The sequence below is a fragment of the Salvia splendens genome, chromosome 12 (genome assembly GCF_004379255.2).
Source record: "Salvia splendens isolate huo1 chromosome 12, SspV2, whole genome shotgun sequence".
Lineage (NCBI taxonomy): Eukaryota > Viridiplantae > Streptophyta > Magnoliopsida > Lamiales > Lamiaceae > Salvia > Salvia splendens.
The window spans coordinates 24,548,388-24,570,799 of NC_056043.1; the positions used below are offsets into that span (position 1 = coordinate 24,548,388).

Below are 22,412 nucleotides of genomic sequence, written 5' to 3' on the forward strand. Positions count from 1 at the left end.
CTTGACTGGTCGGCTTTTACCGAGCTGTAGGCTGAGTCCGAACTCTTTGGTCGTGCCGAACTCTTTGGTGCCGAACAGATACTCTTTCTTGGGCTCTGGGCTGATGGGCCGTCACTGTTATTGGGCTTGCCATTAGGGTTTAGTTCGTACCCCATCACCCTCCTTCCATAAAAAAGTCTGATTAGTGGATAACACAAGTTTTAATGAAAAATTGGTAAAGTCATAAATATAAAGAGAAAAGTGGATAGAGTACGAGAGGAAGTTTTCATTTTTGAAATAAGACTATTTTTCGTAGACATACTGAAATAATAAAATGAGACTATTTTTTTTGGTCGGAGGGAGTAAAATTTTTAAAGATAGATCATAATAGACTCTCTTTTGCCCCAAAACACAACACAAGAGCTTGTAGGTTTTACTCCTTCCCTCCGTCTGCGAATAGTAGTCCCGGTTCACCTCTACTAAAAACGGTAATAAGGTTTCAGATTTCACTAACTTTTTTCTATCTATTTTTCTTAGCATTTTTTAAAATCAGTGTTAGAAAAGAAATGAGACTCTGAGTCTTTCAATAATGGTGATGTTGAAATAGAGTAAAACAAAAATGTGGTGAAAAGTAGTTAGCGAGAAAAAGGCAAAAATTGACAAGAAAATGTGCAGGCAGCCACATGACACCAGTGTAGAACATTTTTAACACTCTCAAACCAAACAGCGGACTTCTCAAGGAGAAGGAGAAAGGCAAATAGAAAGAGGAGAGGAGAACCCACACAAAACAACCCCACATTCTCCACTCCTCCTTCTACATGATGTGGATTACGAGATCCATTCGACGCCCATTCGCCCATTTTCAGGCGGCCGCAAATTTCTCATCTTCTGCAGCGGCGGTGGAAGCGGAGAGGTGCATTAGGGATGGGTCGAGGAACGACTGGAAGAGAGAAGAGATCAAGTCCATCTACGATTCCCCTGTTCTCGATCTCCTATTCCATGCTGTATGTTATTTTCTTTGCATAGCATTGCATTTGCCACTATCCTCCACTGTTAGGTTAATTGATTTAATTTCTCCAATTGGCTTGCAGGCTCAAGTTCATAGACACGCTCACAATTTCAGGGAAGTGCAGCAGTGCACACTTCTATCAATCAAGACTGGCGGATGCAGCGAAGATTGCTCTTATTGCCCGCAGTCGTCCAGATACAACACCGGCCTTAAACCACATAAGCTTCTGAATAAAGACGCAGTCTTGGAGGCTGCTGAAAAGGTTCCGTTCTCTTCTATCTACTGTAGTAAGATAGCTATTCTCAACTGATAATGTGAGCTTGGATTTCATGGATGTGCTCTAGGCTAATGACTATAAGAGTAAGAGAAGCAATGGAGGTTTACTTTAATATGTGTGTGCTCTCTATGAAATATGGGGATTGTACGCATTTGGAAATGTTTTGGGGATGGTTTGAGGTTTCTGGTTTCTGTATATATAGCCCAATCGGTGTTCTGTGGTATCAACAACAACTCATGGTAGCTATAGTAGAGTGAACTGTTAATTTGCTCTTTAATATGATTATCCTACTTGAGTTACTTCCTCTGATATGCATGTGCTTCAAGTTTATAAAGCATTTCTTCGCTTTGTTATGGAACAGGCAAAAGAGGCTGGTAGCACTCGGTTTTGTATGGGTGCAGCATGGCGAGACACTGTAGGAAGGAAAACTAATTTCAACCAAATCCTTGAGTATGTTAAAGAAATAAGGTAACGGACTATGAATCTATGCCACGCATATCACAAGTGTTGAAAACAGTTTTGTAGTAACTAATGATATGTATGGTATGATGACATACCTTGTCTTTTATATTTTGCTGACTTATATATTTACAAATTTGTAATCATCTAACTGCAGTCACAAGACACATGGCATATGTGCTCTGTGCAAAATTTGAACTGTACTGTCCCATCATAATTAGTACTACTAGTAACTAGATTCAGAAGCAACATGATTTCCATAATTAGTTGGAATTGCCTGGGGATGCTTCTTCAACATGAATAGTTAATTCAATAAAGGGGTTTATAAGAAGGTTTCCCAATCTATGCCAAACTGAATAAAGTTAAAAATTGCTCATCCATGTTCTGTTGAATCTATTCTTTTCGCCATGTGCATGCATATCATTTGGATTCGTATATGTAGGATGCCGATATTTTTTCCTCATGGTGGTGAAAAGAGTTCTGAACACTGTTCCTTTGGTCATTTCACTTTCAACACAATGTTAACTATATGCAGATGGTTAATTTGTTTGTTCTAGCTAGTTCTGCATTCTTCCTATTCTATCTTGCTGATTGCTGAGCTTATTCATCCTCCATTTTCAGTACCTGAATTACCAGAAATGTTTTTCTTTGATTAGGGGTATGGGGATGGAGGTGTGCTGCACTCTGGGGATGCTGGAGAAGCAGCAAGCTTTAGCACTCAAGGAGGCAGGACTTACAGCTTACAACCATAATCTTGACACCTCAAGAGAATACTACCCAAATATTATAACCACCAGAAGCTATGATGAACGGTTACAGACCCTTGAGTATGTCCGTGATGCGGGTATCAATGTTTGTTCAGGTGATTTGCATACTTTATTCACGCAAATACATCTCGGCTATGTCACATGTAGTTTGAATGGATCGCATGCTACAATGACACAATTTGACATAAGCTAAATTTTGCCTCCAATTTTCTGTTTCAGGTGGAATAATAGGGCTTGGTGAAGCCGAGGAGGACAGAGTTGGCTTATTACATACATTGGCAACTCTCCCAGCACACCCTGAGAGTGTTCCCATTAATGCACTCATTGCTGTACAAGGCACACCCCTGGAAGATCAAAAGGTAATCCTATAATTAGCCACTGAGGTGTCAATGCATACTATCAGTATATAGACTAGACGAGTCCTATGGAAATGGGTCTTGCGCAGTGAAGCTGCTATAGTTTCTTATATGTAGATAATTTCACTGGTATGGTAGTGTTTATATATAAATGAAATTAGGTGTAAATATAGTCTAATGAGTCTGTGTTTGCTGATACGACAAATTGATTGACCGGTGTTATTGCATAATTCAGCCAGTTGAAATATGGGAGATGATAAGGATGATTGCAACCGCACGCATTGTGATGCCAAAGGCGATGGTGAGGCTCTCAGCTGGGAGAGTTCGTTTCTCGATGCCTGAGCAAGCGCTTTGCTTTCTTGCTGGTGCGAATTCCATCTTCACGGGAGAGAAGCTCTTGACAACTCCAAACAATGACTATGACGCTGATCAGACCATGTTTAAGCTGCTTGGGCTCATTCCCAAAGCTCCCGATTTCTCACAAAATTCAGCCAAAGAATTTGAAACAGAACGCGTTGAGGCGGCAACTTCAAGTTCTGGTTGAATCTGCAATCTTCGCTTGATATTTTTTGACTTGGAGAAGAGTTATTCTGCTGTATGCATATCTGCAGTTCAGTTGTGACTTCTCTGTCTTTTTCATAATGTAGACTTTAAAGTAGTACTGTTGTAGCTGTTGGAAGATGGTTATGTTTCCATCTTTGTAGTTTATTTATGAGTACTCATGTTTTTATAACATGGAAAATGCACCTCTATGAGCCTATAAATGTGATATAGCATATGAAAGATGAGAGGAAGAATAGTATATTTGATTCGCATCAAATACCTCAAAACTTGAACTCTTACTCGTCCTTGAGCAAAGTAACATTCAACACACAGCAATCACGCAGCAACCCTTCTAAGCTCGACTCAAAGAATTTTTTCATCTGATTCCATCACAATTAAACCAAAGCAATGGACAAGACAATCACAACAATGTCTACACATCTCCAATCTAGAATTCCCACCTACGATCACAATCACACTTGAATAGATGAGAGAAAGATAGAGAGAAATAGTGGTCGAAATATTATTAATGGAGAATGACGTCTACCTTGTCAGAGATGGAAATTGATTAATTTTTACCGATGAATTACACTACAGAGCAAAATATGAATTCTGGAAGGAGGAAGCAAATTAAATTAGAAAAAGAAAAGGAAAAAATGGATAGCCATAGATAGTCAAATGTAAAAAAGCAGTAACCTCTTTTGCAATACCTACTTACCTTTCTCTCTCACTTTCGCAAGCTGCACAATAGCTGTCTCTACTAAATACTCTTTCCTATTTTCCACATCTCTTTTCTCTATCTCATTTTTGTTATTTTTCACTGATTCACTGTATATATGTGTATACATCACTTTTAAACTTTCCACCATCTCTCCTTGTTTTGATACATCCACATTTTTGGTGATCCTTTTCCCATTCCACTACTGCTTTTGTGTTTCATTAGGCAATAACAAGAGACAGTAATAATTTTAAATCTAGATGTGAGATCATCAATCATTATTTTATTTGTTTTCTAATGTTTGAAACGTTGTTAATCTGTTTATTAGAGTTAGAAAAAATATGCTAATCTGTTTATTAGAGTTAGAAAATATTTTTGGTGGTTGGATAGTTGCATGCTGAAAAGAAGATGCGGAAGTTACGAAGATACACGGTAGAGTTATGTTTGGAGAGAGCTCTCAAATCAGCATTTTTCATTTCCCCGAATGTAACAAGTTACAATACATATATTCTTCACTCTAGGACATTATACTAATCTACTTTAACAAACTCTGAACATTGTACTAGTCTACTTTAACAAAATCTGCAAAATCTCTCTCTTCTTCATTCCATTGAGCAACACGTATCTCCAAGTACAACGGTGATCCTCCACCTTAGCTGACATGCTTGGCTCAATCACAGCTGTAGCTCGTGTGAGCTCTCGGATTGGTTCTTTTGGTGCAGCAGCCTTTGTCGTCTCTTTTATCTTTTCTGTCGTCTTGGCTTGTCTGTAGTTAATGACTTGTTTATCACGCGTAATCTCAGCATTGCAAGCAGCAGCTTGATCAACTCGCCATGCAGCGGCTTGATCAACAGCTTGATCAACTTGGCATGCAGCGACTTGACCAACAACTTGATCAACTTGGCATGCAGCGGCTTGACCAACAGCTTGATCAACTTGGTATGCAGCGGCTTGACCAACTTTGTTATCTCTTCCAACACGCCCCCTTAAACCAAGTGAGGCTAGAGATATTATTCCCAACCTTTCTCTCAGCTTCACGAAGGGTTGATGACTCAAGGGTTTAGTGAATATATTTGCTATTTGATCCACCGTTGGAACATGCCTCAGCTCAATCTCCCTGCTCAGAACCTTATCTCGAACAAAGTGGATATCTATCCCAATGTGCTTAGTTCTTGCATGTAAGACAGGGTTAGAAGCCAATGCAATTGCACTCAAGTTGTCCACCCAAATCACTGGACTCTCTTTCTTCTTAATTTTCAATTCACCAAGCATAGAAGACAACAAACTCACTTCAGCAGCTGCTTGAGCTAGGCTCCTATACTCAGCTTCTGTGCTGGATCTAGCAACCACAGTTTGCTTTTTAACATACCATGAGACAAGGTTCCTTCCATGATAGGGACACACTCCTGTGGTGGATCTCCTATCATCTAGATCTGCTGCCCAATTTGAGTCAGAGAATGCACAAAACTCACCAGTAGATTTTCTAATTTGAATTCCATAATCTAAAGTTTCTGAAAAATATCTTAAGATCCTCTTCACAGCCCTCCAATGTGTGTCTAATGGTTCAGCCATATACTGACTCACTTTGTTGAAGGCAAAATTGATGTCTGGTCTGGTAATAGAAGCATATTGCAGAGCTCCTACAATGCTTCTGCAGAGTTTTGCATCAGAAACTGGTTCTCCAGAGTTTTTGCTCAATTCTGAGTTGGAAATCATTGGAGTTGGACAGCCTCCTGTCATGTTAGCTTTCTTTAAAAGATCTTTGATATAGTTGGATTGGCAAAGATGTAGACCTCCATCAGTAGTCTTGACAACTTCAACTCCCAAGAGCAAGCTCACCTCCCCAAGATCTTTTAATGAAAAACAAGAGTTGAGCTGAGATATCACCTTCTGAATGGAGTCTTGAGAAGTCCATGTGATGAGCATGTCATCTACATAGATAAGCAAGTAGATAACCTCCCCACATCTCTATCTAATGAACATGGAAGCATCAGATTTGGATTGGGAGAAGCCAAGCTTGATCATGACAGAATGAACTGTGAAGAACCATGCTCTAGAAGCTTGTTTTAGTCCATAGATTGCTTTGTTGAGTTTGCACACCAAGTGAGGACCCCCTTGTTCAAAACCAATTGGTTGCTTCATGTATATGTCCTCCTTAAGCTCACCATTAAGAAAGACATTATTCACATCAAGGTAAGTTACTGCCCAGCCAAGAGACACATCAAGACTGAGGATGATTCTGATTGTAGTGGGCTTCACAACTGGGTTGAAAGTCTCATTAAAATCAAACTCAGGCTGTTGAGAGCCTTGAGCAACCAATCTAGCTTTATATCTAGCAATGACACCAGACAAGTGAAGTTTAATCTTGAAAACCCAAGTGCACCCTATAAGATTCTTGTCTGGAGGAAGTGTTGTTAATATCCATGTTTTATTGTTAAGAAGTGCATTAAATTCACTCAACATAGCATATTTCCAACAAGAAACAAGTAAGGGCAGATGAGATGACACAGAAAGAGTGAAGACTCTAGGCTTAAAAATTCCAGATTTTGACTTGGTTGTCATTGAATGAGTTGCTTGAGTGGTTGCTGGAACAACTGGAGAAATATGATGAGATGATGGATCAGATGATTGAACATCAGGTGGTGGCTGTGGTGAACGACTGTTCACTGACTCTGTACCAGATGAGTGATCTGGTGCAGCATTTTCCCTATGAAGTGAGACAGTAGGTGCAAGAATAGGAAGCAAGGAAGGGTGAACACATGATGATGAAGAATGATCACATGATGGTGGAGAATGGAGCAGCAGTAGCAGAAGGAGATGGAGAATTTTGGAATGGAAAAACAGTTTCATCAAAAATGACATCTCTAGTCACTATGACTTTCCCTTCAGCAGAAGAACTTTGTATCCTTTGTGAGAGGTACTATATCCCAGAAAAATGCCCCTAGCAGATCTAAATTGGAGTTTATGATTGTTATAAGGCCTAGTAAGAGGAAAGCACAGACAAACAAAGATTCTGAGAGCTGAGTAATCAGGTTTGGAGAGAAAGAGAGCCTCATGTGGAGAAATGTTGTTGATAATTTTAGATGGCATAAGATTGATAAGATAAACGGATGTGACAAAGGAATCATCCCAGAACCTCTGAGGGAGGAAGGATTGTGCTAACAAAGCTAGGCCAGTTTCTACAATGTGTCTGTGTTTTCTCTCAGCCAAACCATTTTGTTGTGGGGTGTATGGACAGGAGACTCTATGCACTATCTCACTCTCCTTTAGAAAAGGAACTAATCCCTGATATTCACCTCCTCAATCTGATTGAAGAATCTTAATTCTTGATCCTAGCAGGTTTTCACTCATAACCTTGAACTGCTTAAAAACAGCGGTGAGATCACTTTTATTCTTGAGTAAGTAAATCCAGGTAAATCTAGAAAAATGGTCAACAAATGAGACATAATAAGAATATCCATTTCTAGATTTAACTGGAGAAGGCCCCCAAAGATCACTGTGAACAAGTTCCAGTGGTGCACTGTGTTGAGAGACAGAATGTGAATATAGTAATCTATGAGCTTTAGACACACAACAAGGATAGCAAAGAGAAGCAGTTTCCATTGAATTATAGGGAATATTACAGCTGTTGAGAGCAAGTTTAACAGCATCTAGAGTAGGGTGCCCTAGTCTACTATGCCACAAAGACAAAACAAAACTAGAAACTTGGTTGGAACTACTGCTGGAATGTGAGTTGCTCAAGCTCAGGGAATGGACAACTAGACTCTCTGGACTGGAAGGGGAGATGGGGACAGTGCCACACTTGATTGGGGTATGATCTACTAGGAAATGATATAGGCCTTTTTCAAGAGTTCCTTTGAGCACTACCTCCCTGGTGCTCAGGTTCTTGACAAAATAGAAATTTGGATGAAATTCAAAGAAGACAGAGTAGTCTTGAGCAAATTTGGAGAGACTCAGAAGATTTTTTTTAGTAATGTTAGGCACATGCAAAAGATTTTTAAGATTAAGCTTTCTAGAGAATTTAGCTGAGTGAGATTTAAATGCACTTTCTCTAATATTTGCAATATTAACAGCAGATTCATTTCCAAGCAAGAGATTCTTACCTCCAGTGTATTCAGTGCTTATGTTGAGATTGGTCGTCATTGGACATATGGTGTGTTGCTCCTGAGTCTGGATACCAGCTTGAAGATGCATTTGATCCATAGCTACACTCTGATGGAGTTCCAACAGAGAAGGATGCAGAAAGGAGACCTAGGCACTGACTGCACAAGATGAGCTGAAGGATTAAAGAATCCTTGATTATGTTGATGTGGAGTACTTCCTCTGAACTGGACTTGAGGTGGTGTGAAGTTTTGCTCGAATCTATGCCAACATTTTGTTGTAGAATGGCCAGGCTTCTCACACAGCTGGCAAACAATCTTGTTGTTTCCTCGGCCAAAAACTCTACCACCTCTTCCCCCTCTCTGAAATCTTACTCCAAAACCTCTTCCATTCGTTGCTTCAAACCTGTTGTTGTTAAAATTCTGAGACTCCATCTTCTGCCCAGACTGCTGATGGACAAGATTCAATGATGGCTGAGATCCATCTGAGCTAATGGAATTGGCTCTAGTTGATTCCATTCCTGACTCAAAACTGAGCAAGAAAACACTAATATCTCCAAGACTCCAAGGATCTGACCTTGAAGTTACTGCACATACTGTTGGATCATAGTCCTACCCTAGTCCTCCAAGAAGGTGGAGTACTTGCTCAGCCTCTGAGATTCTACACCCTACTGAACCAAGTAAGTCAAAATATGTTCTCATCTTACCCAAATAATCTGTCATAGACATTCCATCTTTCTTCAAATTTTGCATTTGCTGGCGATATTGCATCACCTTAGCTGTGGAGCGGCTTGCGAAGTTAGTCTCCAGTGCACACCATATGTCTCTAGCAGATCTGAGCCCTATAACCAAGGTTAGAGCATCCTCTGATAATGAAGACAAGAGCCATCCAATTACTCTCCTATCTTGTCTATGCCAACTTATGTAAGCTGGATTTGAAACCATGGACTCTCCATCTTGATCTAGAATCAGTTGTGGAGGGGGATCGGTGTCCCCTGTGATAAAGCCTTCAAGACCGTAGCCATACACAGCAACATCAACTTGTTGCTGCCACATGAGGAAGTTACCATCAGTTAGCTTCACTGAGATTGGAGGTAGTTGAGAGAAGATTGGTGGCAGTGTTGCCACTGGAATAGTTTCATTGGCTTCTGCCATTTTGAGTAGTGAAGAAAAGGAAACAAAAAACAAGAGTAAGAGAGCCAAGATCAGAGAGATCCTGCTCTGATACCATGAAAAGAAGCTGCGGAAGCTATGAAGATACGCATGCTAGAGTTATGTTTGGAGAGAGCTCTCAAATCAGCATTTTTCATTGCCCCGAATATAACAAGTTACAATACATATATTCTTCACTCTAGGACATTGTACTAATCTACTTTAACAAACTCTGAACATTGTACTAGTATACTTTAACAAACTCTGCAAAATCTCTCTCTTCTTCATTCCATTGAGCAACACGTCTCTCCAAGTACAACGGTGGTCCTCCACCTTAGCTGGCATGCTTGGCTCAATCACAGTTGTAGCTCGTGTGAGCTCGCGGATTGGTTCTTTTGGTGCAGCAGCCTTTGTCGTCTCTTTTATCTTTTCTGTCGCCTTGGCTCGTCTGGAGTTGATGACTTGTTTATCACGCGTAATCTCAGCATTGCAAGCAGCAGCTTGATCAACTCGCCATGCAGCGGCTTGATCGACAGCTTGATCAACTTGGCATGCAACGACTTGACCAACAACTTGATCAACTTGGCATGCAGCGGCTTGACCAACAGCTTAATCAAGTTGGTATGCAGCGGCTTGACCAACTTGGTTATCTCTTCCAACACATGTTGTTGAACAGCCAAGAGAATCTAGCTTCAGGTGTGGATTCCATGGTTGATGGATATTGAGTTTGTTAAATCATGAATAAATGTCTTTATGCTATTATATGCAGAGTTGATAACAACTGAGGATCGTCTGTTTCCTAGTCCTATTTCATTTTATGTCATGTTATATGTAATTCGGTATGCAATGGTGAAATAAAATACTACTAGATTGAATATGAAGTTGAATTGATATTCTATAATAGGCTTGTCTGTTTGTGAGGTTGTCATTAAATTATGTTATCTGATATCATCTTGGTAGAGACCAGACTTGTTGGTTGTTTCATAACATGCAAGTGTCTGCGCATTAATTGGATTTTGGTTTCCTCAATTAACAGTCTTTGCATTTGTTATTTCAATAATTTTTCTATGCATCTTTAATTGTACAACTCCACAATATATCAACGGATATACTTGTGGGTGAAACTCGATTACTTACTAACAAAAGTATTTCAATGAAAGGTAAAGTATTAGGAGTCTTTGATAAGGCCAAGATTGAGGCCGGCTAATGTCATCACATTTGACCAACTCCGGCACCGTAATCTAATTTCCAAATGTGAATTACTAACATTATTCTGTATTGCATCAGCACGTGCATTTTACAAGATGCATCATACTAAAATTTACAGGAACAATATTTTGAGGCTCGAAATCGGCTTGAGGTCAGAAGCCACGACGACATCAGATCTAGTTACATTCTTGGATGACAGTGGAAGAAGAACATGTGTTGTTGCTATTAGTGATCCTCGGCTTGATGTGCGCACGAGCAGCTTCTAACATTATCTTGTACACTTTCTTATTCTGCATGAGCGGATCGTCATTTGTTTTTTTCATCACAACTTTGTTTACATGTAGTGATAGTAACAAGAAGAAAGTGGGTGGAAGTGAGAAGGGAATACATACATCATCCACAGCAGCTGTCTTGATTTTGGATTGCAGCAGACACCATTTCTTGAAAAATGCACCTGAGGATGTTATCAAAACTTCAATAGATTTTAACTTCGAGTTTATGCCCAAAAGGCCAAAATAGTGATTTTACAGTTTGAAATGAACATGCAGTAGTGAATTGTGATTGCGAAGCATGGGAATCGATGGATTCAGGAATTTGATTACATTGTTTAGCTGGAAAAAGAGCAGTTTACATGATTATATGAACTTTTAATTTCATAACACGAAAAGAAACTTACCAAATCTGATATCGATGGTGCACAAGGACTCAGAGTTTGCCTCTACTGACCACCGGCAGTGGCCCTGATTGACATACCAAGTGCACTAAAACATAAGAATAAGGAACGAAATAAAAAGAAGACAGAGAAAAAAAAACCATCGTTTAATTCTAAAGCATAAGTTTTGACACCGCGTATCTTTCTGCAAACTCCAGAGAATTTGCACCATCTTCAGCTGATTACTACTAATTTCATAACTAATTTAGAGAAATTCCTGATTAAGTTTTCGAAACCACAAATGACACCAAACACCACATAGAAACAAGTTGCACAATAATTTTTATCTTTGTCCAATTTAAGTTGCTAAAAGTTCTTAAATCCTTAGAAACAGAGGCTAAACGAATCTGTGTACCTCGAAATATGAAGCAAAAGGGACACCTTCTGTCTGTTGTATGGTCTCAAACACCTAAGGGAAAATCAAGTACGTAAAAAAAATATCATCATAATAATGCCAAAAGAGACAGGATATGAAAGAGTTATCCCGTTGAGAAGTTAACTTTTACCATTGTTTTCTTATCTGCAGATAGAACAACATGTTGCAGCTCTGTTACTGGTATGTCTGGAGGGCATAACGGAAAGTTACATATTTGCCTATATTTCACTTCTCTGACTTGACCATTGTGTTCATCAGAGGCATGCCACGGACTCACCTGATATTACATAGAGGAAACTTGAGACATTTAATATTTATAGAGAGAGGTTATGTTCATTCATTATACAATACTATTCTGTATTAATATGAAGATCACCGACTCAAGTTTCTTTACTTTTGGTACATAATTTCTGTGAGTAATTTGTGACTTACTTTCAAATTAGAATCCTTGCGGGCAGTGTGGTACTCACTTGTGAAAGTTGAATCATCATCTAAAACAAATTTGAAAAACTGCTCCACTGTGCATGGAAAAACATCCTACAATAAACCATGATGTTAAATATCTTGTTGAACTGAAGATAATAGGACAGCTGATACTTACATTGTATATACTAGTAAGAACTTCCTCTTTGATGAATGGTTGAAAGTTTTTAGGCTTGGTCACAATGTCTTCAGAAGTCTTTGATTCTCTTTCACTGCCTTTAACACCACAGTTACAGGTTTTCAGTGCTGACTGCTTCTTCTCCTTTACGGAACCAAGCAATGCTGGTTCCTCATTTATTACAGCAAGTAATTCTCGCTGTTGCCTCTCCTTTTTGAAATAAATAGACAAATATGTTGAAAAATTACTAAGATAAATGAGCAGGCAAGAACAGTTAATGCTTTACTCACTAACTAACAATGATTCAACATCCATTAGTCCTGAAAGTATAATTCAACTTGTACAGAAAGCATCAACTAATTCCAGACCACACTATCTGGGGATTCTATGCTGAGGACCAGTATCAAACGAATAGATTCCAGGCATGCTAGAAAGATCCTATCACGGTTAGCAGTTCCTTAAAGACTAAAGATTGAGGAGTTTTCTCGAGTGATCTGGAATTTCTCTCAAGTGAAATGTGTGAAGATAATATTATTATGAACTAAACATTTTGTGCATATAAGTAAACCACTTAATTAATTAATCAATATAGAGGAAGACTTGATAATCTAGACTTAATAATTTCCATTACAATCAAGGCAGCGGATCCAAATGTTTTAGTATCAAGATTCTGAATAATATATTTTTTGGTTAATTTCTTTTTACTAATTTAGATGAACGCGTGCCTAATAACGACTCTTTACCTTAGACATACGACCATGTAACTAGTTTAATATGTCGTCTTATCGAGTTCAGTGAGAGTATATGACAGGATCAAGTCATTATTCTGGATGAAATGGTCAAATCAGGCTTAAGAATAGATTGAGGTTGAGGGTCAAACCTTGGTTTCAGCTTCTAACATGGCATCATAGTTCTTCGCTATGTGTTGTATAGCTTTCAATGCAGAATTCCTATTCCAGAAAGATGCAAATTTGTATCTGATTATGCCTGAAGTAGAAATATTAATATGTTAACTACATCATGACAGCTATTGTGACATAAGTCAAAGTATCTGCTTGGACAACAAAATCAAATGTAAACAAGGTCGCATACATATAGATTCAAACAACCTAGCTGGATTAGTTCAGAGATTGTTTCGGAGTTCCACTTCAGAAGGTCAAATATTGAAAACACAATTAACAGTTACAATATGCACCAGCTTGAGTAAAAATAATAATCAAGAGCGAAGCCAATTGTTGGTTCTTGCAGGAAATAGCAACATTGGATGACATGGGATGTTATTTCCACATACTGTCACTTAATACAAGATCTGAAGATCTTCCTTGGTCCAAGATAAGAATAGATACAGAAAAAACATATTTCCTGGACAAAGAAACCATGGTTTGTTTTCATTTTAATTTTAGGCAATTCAATATAGCCAGAGTTTGGAATTTAACGTTAAAAGTAACTCAGTGTCTGAAGACAACTGAGCGAGAAACTTCACTATCATTAGGCATCTGCATCCTTGCTTGACGAGACTATATATGGAGAAGGATAACAATGTGACCTACATGTAACTTTCAGATACAAATATTAACTAGATAAGCTTTACTTATATGTAAGAGATCTGTTTAGTTCATAGATGTTTCACTGATTTAATTGTCACGTTCAAGAAGGCACATTAACTTTGTCCCTTTCTGGCCATGCAAGGCATATGAGAAGAATAAGAAATTATGTACTGACCGTCCACATTTCCTAAAGGAGGCAGACCATGGCCTCCAGTACCCTCTCGAAGAATTAATGTGATTGAAGGATTGATAAGTGCATGCTGGCTCTTTCTTATCTGTGGCATGAAAGAAATCAGTTGATTTCAGTCCTTTAAAAATTCCAGTTAAAGGCTACCAGCGCAGAAAAATGGTAAAGCAGTACGGGAAGAAGTACTGTACCTCTTTTATGTCTCCAAAAGGTATAATTACCTGCCAAAGAGGAAACACAAGCATAAGAATAAAAGCAGCAAAACAAAATTCTCCACTAAATTTTAGATGGAAATCAAAATAGGCTACACAAATAAATTAGTAGCTATCTATTTTGATTGGAAGGTATTAGCATATGACATGAGCATCAGGATTGAGATTCAAATATACATACAGATACAATGACGAAAATGGTAACTACCCTGGCATATGTTAGAAATTTTCTATGAATTTGGAGTTTGATTTGTGCTGTAAAAGATCAAGCACAATAATCATGCAATGAGGTAGTTGGTTGATGATACATACACTCAGTAGGATACAACTTAAGCTAGAGGATGCCTATATTGAAAAAGATACCTAACTGTAAAAGGTCTTCATCAGGCTAATTACATTTTATAGAAAAATTTGAAGCTAATGCCTCATCAAGAGATCTGATCTTTTAATAGTAAATAGGCAACGTAGAAGCAAAGATTAGGAGAAAATAACCTTTATTTGCTTCGAGAAAACATTAGAGTGGAAGCAGATATGTCTTGCTGATACATACATTCGTCCATGATACAAGAATGATATCTCAAGAGAGCATGAATAGCTATGTACAACCACCTGAAGAATCATTTGCAAAAATAATACTAAGTTACTATACTAATTAAATACAAGGTATAACAGTAAAAATACAAAAGATACAGAAGGAGAATCAGGAAATGGAGTCCAATAACTACGCATGCTCAAATATAACTATTAGATATACCTCATCTGGGAGGAGACTAAATATTGTTTGTAGTGGGCAATGTTTTTTATAAGGAACCATAAGTTCTTTATTCAAACCCTTTCTTTGAACACTAGCATCTGCACAGCCATTCAAACCCCTAAAACAGAGTAAAGTAAACATTCAGTTTACAAAAGATTTAGTATGGTATTTGTTTGAATTAGCATCTATCACCAACAATGAGTGAACTGACTGTACTATCTCATTCTGATAGGCCAAAAATTATTGTGACGCATGGAGTATCATAATAGGTCAACATGCCAGAAAATGTTTCTCCAAGCATGTATGAGTACGAGGAATATATCTATCTCAAGGTCAAGTATTTCAGATCGAAAATTGTTTACCAGATTTTCACTCAAAAGGTACAAAAAGCTAGGATCATCCATAAATGCCAGAAAAGAATTCACATTCATTTATAACAGAATGGTGAAATTGCATGTATAACCTTTTCCAGCGTTCCAAATACATACTGCATAAGTTTAGGATGAATTAAATATTCTTTTAGTAACTTAAAAGGCAGGGAGCATCTCACAACAGCAAAATATTGCTTCACAAAAAGAAAGATTCTCAGAACTGAGAAGAACATATATTTATCCCATCAAGTGATGTGTCATAATGCTTATAAATGATTTTCAAGTGTTAATCTACATAGAAGCCAAATAATAACAGAACATTAGAAACATAAAGCCAATCTTGTGAACTCAAGCTAACATAAACCATTTAATACCCTTAACATAGTCATCTCCGTGAGTAAAGGAAACAATATATATGCTGTATATTTCGCAGTAGACATGGGAAAAGATTTATAAGCTTTGAATATACTACTAGAATCCCCCCAATGCTCTTCGGCATAATTATTTAATGAACACATGAATTTTCCTTAAAAACAATTTATACATATTTTATATGGTGGTACATAGTTTAATAGAAGCCACAGTGACTACCTTGACGTGTTTGTCCCATCAGGTGCTGACCTCTTTGAAGTTGACATCTGCAACATTACTCCTACTCTCTTTATCCCTGCAATGCCTTGTTCACTTTCTCTCCAACTAATTGCTGTTTCTTCTGTGAATGCCTTTTTCTCAAACTCCCTACATATTTGTCTATGTTTATTGTGGATCCAAGATAAACAAAAAGAAAATGAAGATTGAAAAACTATATGACTTGATCTGTATGTATGTTAGTTAATGAATCCTTCTAACTGTACAATTGATACATTTAAAAAATGTAAGGATGTGCATAAGATGAGCAAAAGTTGCTACCATTTAAATACAAATGCCAGGGAAGAGATATGATTGGCAGCCCCAAAAGAAACCTACCTGGAAGGGTCCATCTGAAGTTGGACAGTTTTAACGTGAAGACATACCTAAAACATCCAAGAATTACTAGTTTATTGACTCCGGAGAATAGGAAAAAGGACAGACACAAAAGAGAAACAGAGTATTATAAATCTGAAAGTAGGTTACATAAACTATTTATAACCTGCCCTGATGCAGTATCCAATGTATACCACATTGCACCAGTTTGACCTTCTTGTTCTACAGAAATATTCACAGAACCAAGAACTGTACTTCTTCGAATTACATCCCAACCATAAACTGTCACTTTAATCTGCAGTACAATTTAGTATAATTCAAGAAAGAGTAACAGAAAGGAACTGGCTTTATTGATATTGAATGCACACATGTAATTGAGCTAACGCCGCATTAAACATTATTCAGCTTCCAGTTTTATTTCTTGGTTTAGAAATGAGCATAAAACATTTGCAAATGAGTCGATGAAAAAAAAAGCTACCTCGACAGGAAGCTCATCAACTACAAAATTGAACCCCTCCCTCCATACAGGATTTCTTGAGCCAGATACCATAGAACTGCAAGAACCCCAAAAAATCGTCTTATAATCTCATACAGGGATGAACAACAGAAACATAAATCATGTAAGGTCTTTCATATGTGAAATGTAATAAAGGAAAGCGTAGTCTCACAATATCAAATGACAGATTCCAAGTGATATACTGTGACATGTAAAATGTAACACATGACCTTCCAATTAACTAGAGTTCATCACTAAACTAAATCTAAAAAAATGAAGAAGTTGCTGCCAAATTCAATTGAGATGAGTTAGACATCTCCAAAATTAATAAAAGACAGCACCATGAGATGGATATTCATTTCAAAAGAAAACTGGAGTCAAATGAAAATGAATTGACACACCTTATGAGTCTTTAGTGATATAACAAAATGTGAATATAACCATAACATTGTTTTAGTCAATTATTAATCCAAAAGAAATGCAATCTCATAATATATAGCAGAATCGAATCATAAATGAAATAAAAAAGATATCTACACTTGAGTGTTGAAAACAAAATAAGAAAAAGCTTCCCCCTCATTGCATTCTTCTACCAAGCACAGCAAATTCCAAATATACATAATATACTGGAAATGTAGAAACATAATATGTCAGAGAAAAATTAAATACGATATCATAGCTCTTTTTCCCATTCAGATATGTCAAGTAGAAATATAGACAAGAAATTACAAGAGGAACGTGGCATGCCTATCCCAAATCTTGCCCAGGAATGCTTTAGAGAGGCCAGAGAGATCAATCACCTTAAGCGCTTTTCTGCACCACAAGAGATAATTGCATAAGGATCTGATGTGCCATTCAGGTTCACCCCAATAAGATTCTTAGCTGCTAAGAGTTCCACCTGAAATCAAAACTTACTATCATGAGGAAAGAGTTCAAAGAAAATGGAGTAATTGTTAGAAATTCAATTTTATAAAAAAGCGGTTCAGCATGCATAGGAACTAGTGAGATCAAAAGATGCTTAGAGTAAAAAAGATTACCTTAACTAAATACACTAGACTTCTCTGAAGATCTCTTTTATACTGATCCACCTATTTGTGTCAAGAAAATAAATGTTATACTTCATAGAGAGGCAGCTGAGTAAATTACCATATAACTGTCAGAATAGAAAATGCAAGAAGAAGCTACAAGGTGTCAAAATGTACAAATCAAGGTTATAAGTAAATGGTCTGAATGAGCACAAATGTAGAACCCTGACTATAACATTATACTCTATCGACAGAATGAATGCTTCAATTTAAACAGCATCAGTACATGTAATCTTCACGAAATATCATATCTCGTCAATACCAGTGAATTTCCTTTTTATTTGGGAGAGGGAGGGAGTGAATTTATAAATCTACTGTGTTATGAAAAATAAGCAAACATCAAAGTTAGTTAATTTTGGCAGGAAAATGATAATGAGAAATGATGATCGAGTACACAAAATTCACACAGTTTAGTTCTCATAATAGAGTTACTTAAAGAAATAAGGAGAGGATTGTATAATCCAGTCAGAATAACAGTCTTTCTTAATCTGGATTATAAATGCCATAAGTATCATCAATTCCAATAAATCACACTTTCTGCAAATAATCGGTGCCCAATCTCTACTTAGAAAACAACCAGAAGCAATGTTTTGTTGAACCTAGATTTTGATTACACAGGTAATAGTAGCTCTTCTGATCTCATGATAACGTAAATCAAGTCAATAAAACCATGGAAACTAGCTGGTAAAAAGAAAAAATAACGCAGAGCTGAAGGATCAAAACATTTTGCAAATTAGACGTCTAATTACAGAGTTGCCTCAGTCAATACGCTCCATTAAACACCGCTACAGACATAGCCAGAAAATAGAAAAATAAAGATAATAGAGAATCCAAATTTAGTGATCAGATCACCTCTTCTCTGTCGTCATTCACATTCGTGACGAGAGTCCGCTCATCCGGAGCAGCGGTGACGGTTAAGAACCAGAAGGCCGCCAGCACCAGCGCCGCCGCAGCAACAGAGACTTGCACCTCCGGCCATGACGGGAGTAGGAACTCGATCAATGCCTCCAGCACCAGCATTCCCCCTCCCAAAATTACTCCAATTTTACAAAATGTGAAAAAGGAGGCACCGCAATTCAAAAAAATTCAGAGAAATGCGCAGAGGCGTGAGTAGAGATCAACACACTGAGTGCGTGCGTTACTGTGTGCATGATATATAGGGAAATGCTTTCCTGCATGTGTATAGTGTATACACAGTTATACACAGAGAGAGGTGAAGGGAGGACGAAACAGCTCAGGAAAACACACACACACACTACACAATACTCAAAAGTTAAGCGTGCATTATTATTTTACTCAATAATAAATAATGTGAAATGACGACAATGGGCCTAGCGCTGGAATGGTTAGCTTGTTATAAATGATAAGTTTAGGGTATTTTTTGGAAAGTTATTTGTTTTTGAAAAAGAAAATGGCCGGAGCGGCTAAATGATGAAAAAGTTAGGATGTGTATGGCGTGGGATTAATGATGATAATGAAACTAAAGTGAAAGTGGGATATAAAAAAATATAGTATAGTACTTAATATAAAGGGTCCAAAAATAAAATTACAAGAAATTCTTTATGCTAACTTTAGTCAAGAGCCGCACTCCTATTATCCGTGCTCGTGCACGGTGGGCATGATCAGACTTGTTATGTGGTTATGATTTGGTTCGTTGTGTCTTCAACTAAATAGTCATTTTTATTAAGATTAATAATCAGTTATTAATAAGGACAATCAATCACTGGGAAATACTAAATTTTATTGGTAACAATTGTTATTTTTAACAAAATAATTTTAAAATATGAGAACATAACTTTAACCAACATACGTTTTATGTACAAGAACAATAACTCTTTTTAAAATAAGATGAATCATGCAGATTTTATTTTGTGAACTATCTTCAACTAAATCAGAGACGAAGACTGATCAACCTAGTGTCAGTGGGGCAGTGGCCATCTAGAGTCCTAGACCCCATGCAATTTTATAAAAAGCAGTGACGGAGCCAGAGATTTCATAATGGGGGGTCCAAAATTAAACTTCAAAAAAAATTATATAAATTAAATTATAAGGTTCAAAATGTAAAAGTCAAATGCAATCACATCATAACATTTGTCTTCTATTCTTCATCTTCTGAAACCGCTGCATAATAGTTTCATTGGTAACTTTAACAAACACATCCTTTTCGATGTAAGGAACTAAGCAATCATTCAATAGTTGGTCTCCCATGCTATTACGTAGAGAAGTCTTGATGATCTTCATTGCTGAAAAGGCTCTTTCTACTGATGCAGTGGCAAGATCAATGACAACTTAACTAATGAATAAACCATTGGAAAAACTTCATGTTTCCTTGTAGAAACCATCTTTTGAGCAAGACCACTGATTCCTGATATTTGTGAAAAATTTTCATCTATGCGCACATCGAAAATAAAGTTCTCAAGTTGACTTTTAAGCTCGGATAAAGCAACTTCAGAAAATTCAGAAGGATAATACCGTGCAAGATGAAGCAGCTTCTCCAAATCAAATGCAGAAAATAAATCCCTAGGATCAAAACATGACATGCATAAAACTAAGTCTGTGTTGACTTCATCAAAACGTTGATTCAACTCTTGAGCTTGCCAAAGAGACCTCAATGTGTTGGGCTTGATTCATCAAATCCTCACATGCTAATCTGCACCTGTTATGAGCACTTTTATGGTTTCCAACATGATCTCTTAATCTTTCTTTCTTGCGCCAGACCGTAAATCCCCCTGATACAAAAGCATCTTATCCATTTCCGTGGAGTCTTGAAAAAAGATAGCAATATAAAACGCATGGAGTTGTTGATTATTTAACAATCTAATCAAGCATTTCTCAATGACAATAATTAGACATGATGTATCAAATCGGCAATCAAGCAATTGGATAATAAGAGACCAATAAACAACAAAACCACATAAGAGATAGATAAACATAATTCAAGGTTCAACCTATAGATTCATACAACTTCACTACATCCCTAATAAAAGTCTAGCTATTCATAGTCAAACACCCAACAACACAAAATACAAAAGAAACAAAGGAGAACATGATGGAAATAGAGACAAGAACTCCCTAAGGTTGAATTGATGTTGGGAAGTGTCTCCTTCTTCAATCTCTTCTCTCTTGATTTTGCAGTCTGGGAAGTTACCGAAAGTTACTGCTCAAAATGTGTGAAATAGCCTTTTATAATCGAAGTGAAATTCAGGATCAAACGGTTACGCGTATAAAATACCCGGCCGGGTGATCCGTAAGTGGAAAAACACCCGGCCGGGTCTTCTCTCTGGACCCCGTTTCTCTGCTTAAAAATACCCGACCGGGTGATTTGGAAAATGGAAAGCACTCGGTCGGGTCTTCTTTCTGGAGTCAGCCTCGTTCGCTCCGTTTTGCCCATTTTAACCTATTTTCACTTCAAAACTCCAACAAACTCATTACTTCATCTATTTGATGACTAAATGGGTGAAAACCTATAATAAACACCTTAATTCACCAAAAACATGGATTAATCACCTCTAAAACCATCCTAAACTATGAGTTTGTCAGTTTCACAACATGTCCAAGTCGGAGTAGAAGACCCAAACAACAATGATAAAACACAAAAGATAAACTAAACTAAACAAAAATCCAAACTACATCCATCAACAATTTTCTTTGAGAATTTAAAAGTGTCATATGTTGCGTGGCCGACAACTACTAAATAATTTGAAACGAAAAGGATTCAGCCAATTTACTAGAACAATGTCTAAGATCGAGATATCAATGTACTTGTGCGAGTTTGCTAGCTGATTTAGGGTGACTATGCCCACGACTTGTAGGGTGCGCAACAACGAGAGGCTCCGATACAAATCATGTGGTACCATCTCGTTGTCAATTTACCTTTTAAACCCATCTCCTGAATCATTGGGTCATCATCATTGGATCTCTTGTTAGTCGATCCACCATCACTGGAGGCACCGTCCCCCAATACCAGATCCATTTGTTAGAATATATACTGGAAAACATATTTTGTGGTGCTTTATATTTGTAAATCCTTATTTCCATAAAAGAAGAAATTATTTTATCACATGCTTTGTCTTTTATTATTATTGTTTATTATGTTCATTAAAAATAATATATAAATTAAAAAAACAAGTCATGTTTCTAGACTTAAATGATAAACTAGTAATAAATAGCACTACAACTTTCTAAAAAAAATTAGAAGAAAGATTAACATTCACAACCTGGACAAACTTATTGTGAATGATTACAAGATTTTGGCATTACATCCTATCTTGGGAAATTGATGAAACTGGGTTATTAAAAGACAGTGGAAAAATAAGCAACAATGTATACTTGTATTTCAAAATATAATAACTTTATTATATATATGCATTGCTCTTTTGTAAGATGAACTTTTCAGCAAAAATACTAATTTAATTGAAGTTTAAAATACTAATTTAATTGAAGTTTAGGTCTATCATCTTGGGATATAATTTTAGTAATTTATTTTATTTCAACCCATTAGAAGGAAAATACAGTATTAGTATTAGGTTTTTATGAGTT

General features: G+C 37.1%; 2 protein-coding genes and 1 long non-coding RNA gene across 3 annotated transcripts; 1 reads left to right on the forward strand and 2 right to left on the reverse strand.

Annotated features, from left to right (window-relative positions):
• The first annotated feature begins 650 nt into the window (after nt 1–650).
• On the forward strand, nt 651–3,611 carry LOC121759567 (biotin synthase, mitochondrial-like). Its single transcript, XM_042155204.1, has 6 exons — nt 651–983; nt 1,071–1,250; nt 1,627–1,733; nt 2,381–2,586; nt 2,711–2,850; nt 3,083–3,611. Exons 1-6 carry the CDS (start codon nt 798–800, stop codon nt 3,389–3,391), a joined length of 1,128 nt encoding a protein of 375 aa, XP_042011138.1. The 5' UTR covers nt 651–797; the 3' UTR covers nt 3,392–3,611.
• LOC121759568 lies at nt 3,519–4,033 on the reverse strand. Its single transcript, XR_006041680.1, has 2 exons — nt 3,938–4,033; nt 3,519–3,851 (listed from the first exon to the last, which is right to left on the reverse strand). It is a non-coding gene; the product is annotated as an uncharacterized LOC121759568 (long non-coding RNA).
• Nucleotides 4,034–10,493: 6,460 nt separating this feature from the next.
• Nucleotides 10,494–19,130, reverse strand: LOC121758028 (BAG-associated GRAM protein 1-like). Its single transcript, XM_042153466.1, has 19 exons — nt 18,726–19,130; nt 17,826–17,876; nt 17,589–17,686; nt 16,771–16,846; nt 16,459–16,587; nt 16,296–16,342; nt 15,921–16,067; nt 14,959–15,076; nt 14,697–14,813; nt 14,184–14,213; nt 13,981–14,080; nt 13,139–13,245; nt 12,259–12,468; nt 12,090–12,194; nt 11,788–11,934; nt 11,637–11,690; nt 11,246–11,309; nt 10,962–11,023; nt 10,494–10,859 (listed from the first exon to the last, which is right to left on the reverse strand). The coding sequence occupies exons 1-19, from the start codon at nt 18,891–18,893 to the stop codon at nt 10,746–10,748; spliced, it is 1,944 nt and encodes a 647-aa protein (XP_042009400.1). The 5' UTR covers nt 18,894–19,130; the 3' UTR covers nt 10,494–10,745.
• Between the last annotated feature and the right edge of the window lie 3,282 nt (nt 19,131–22,412).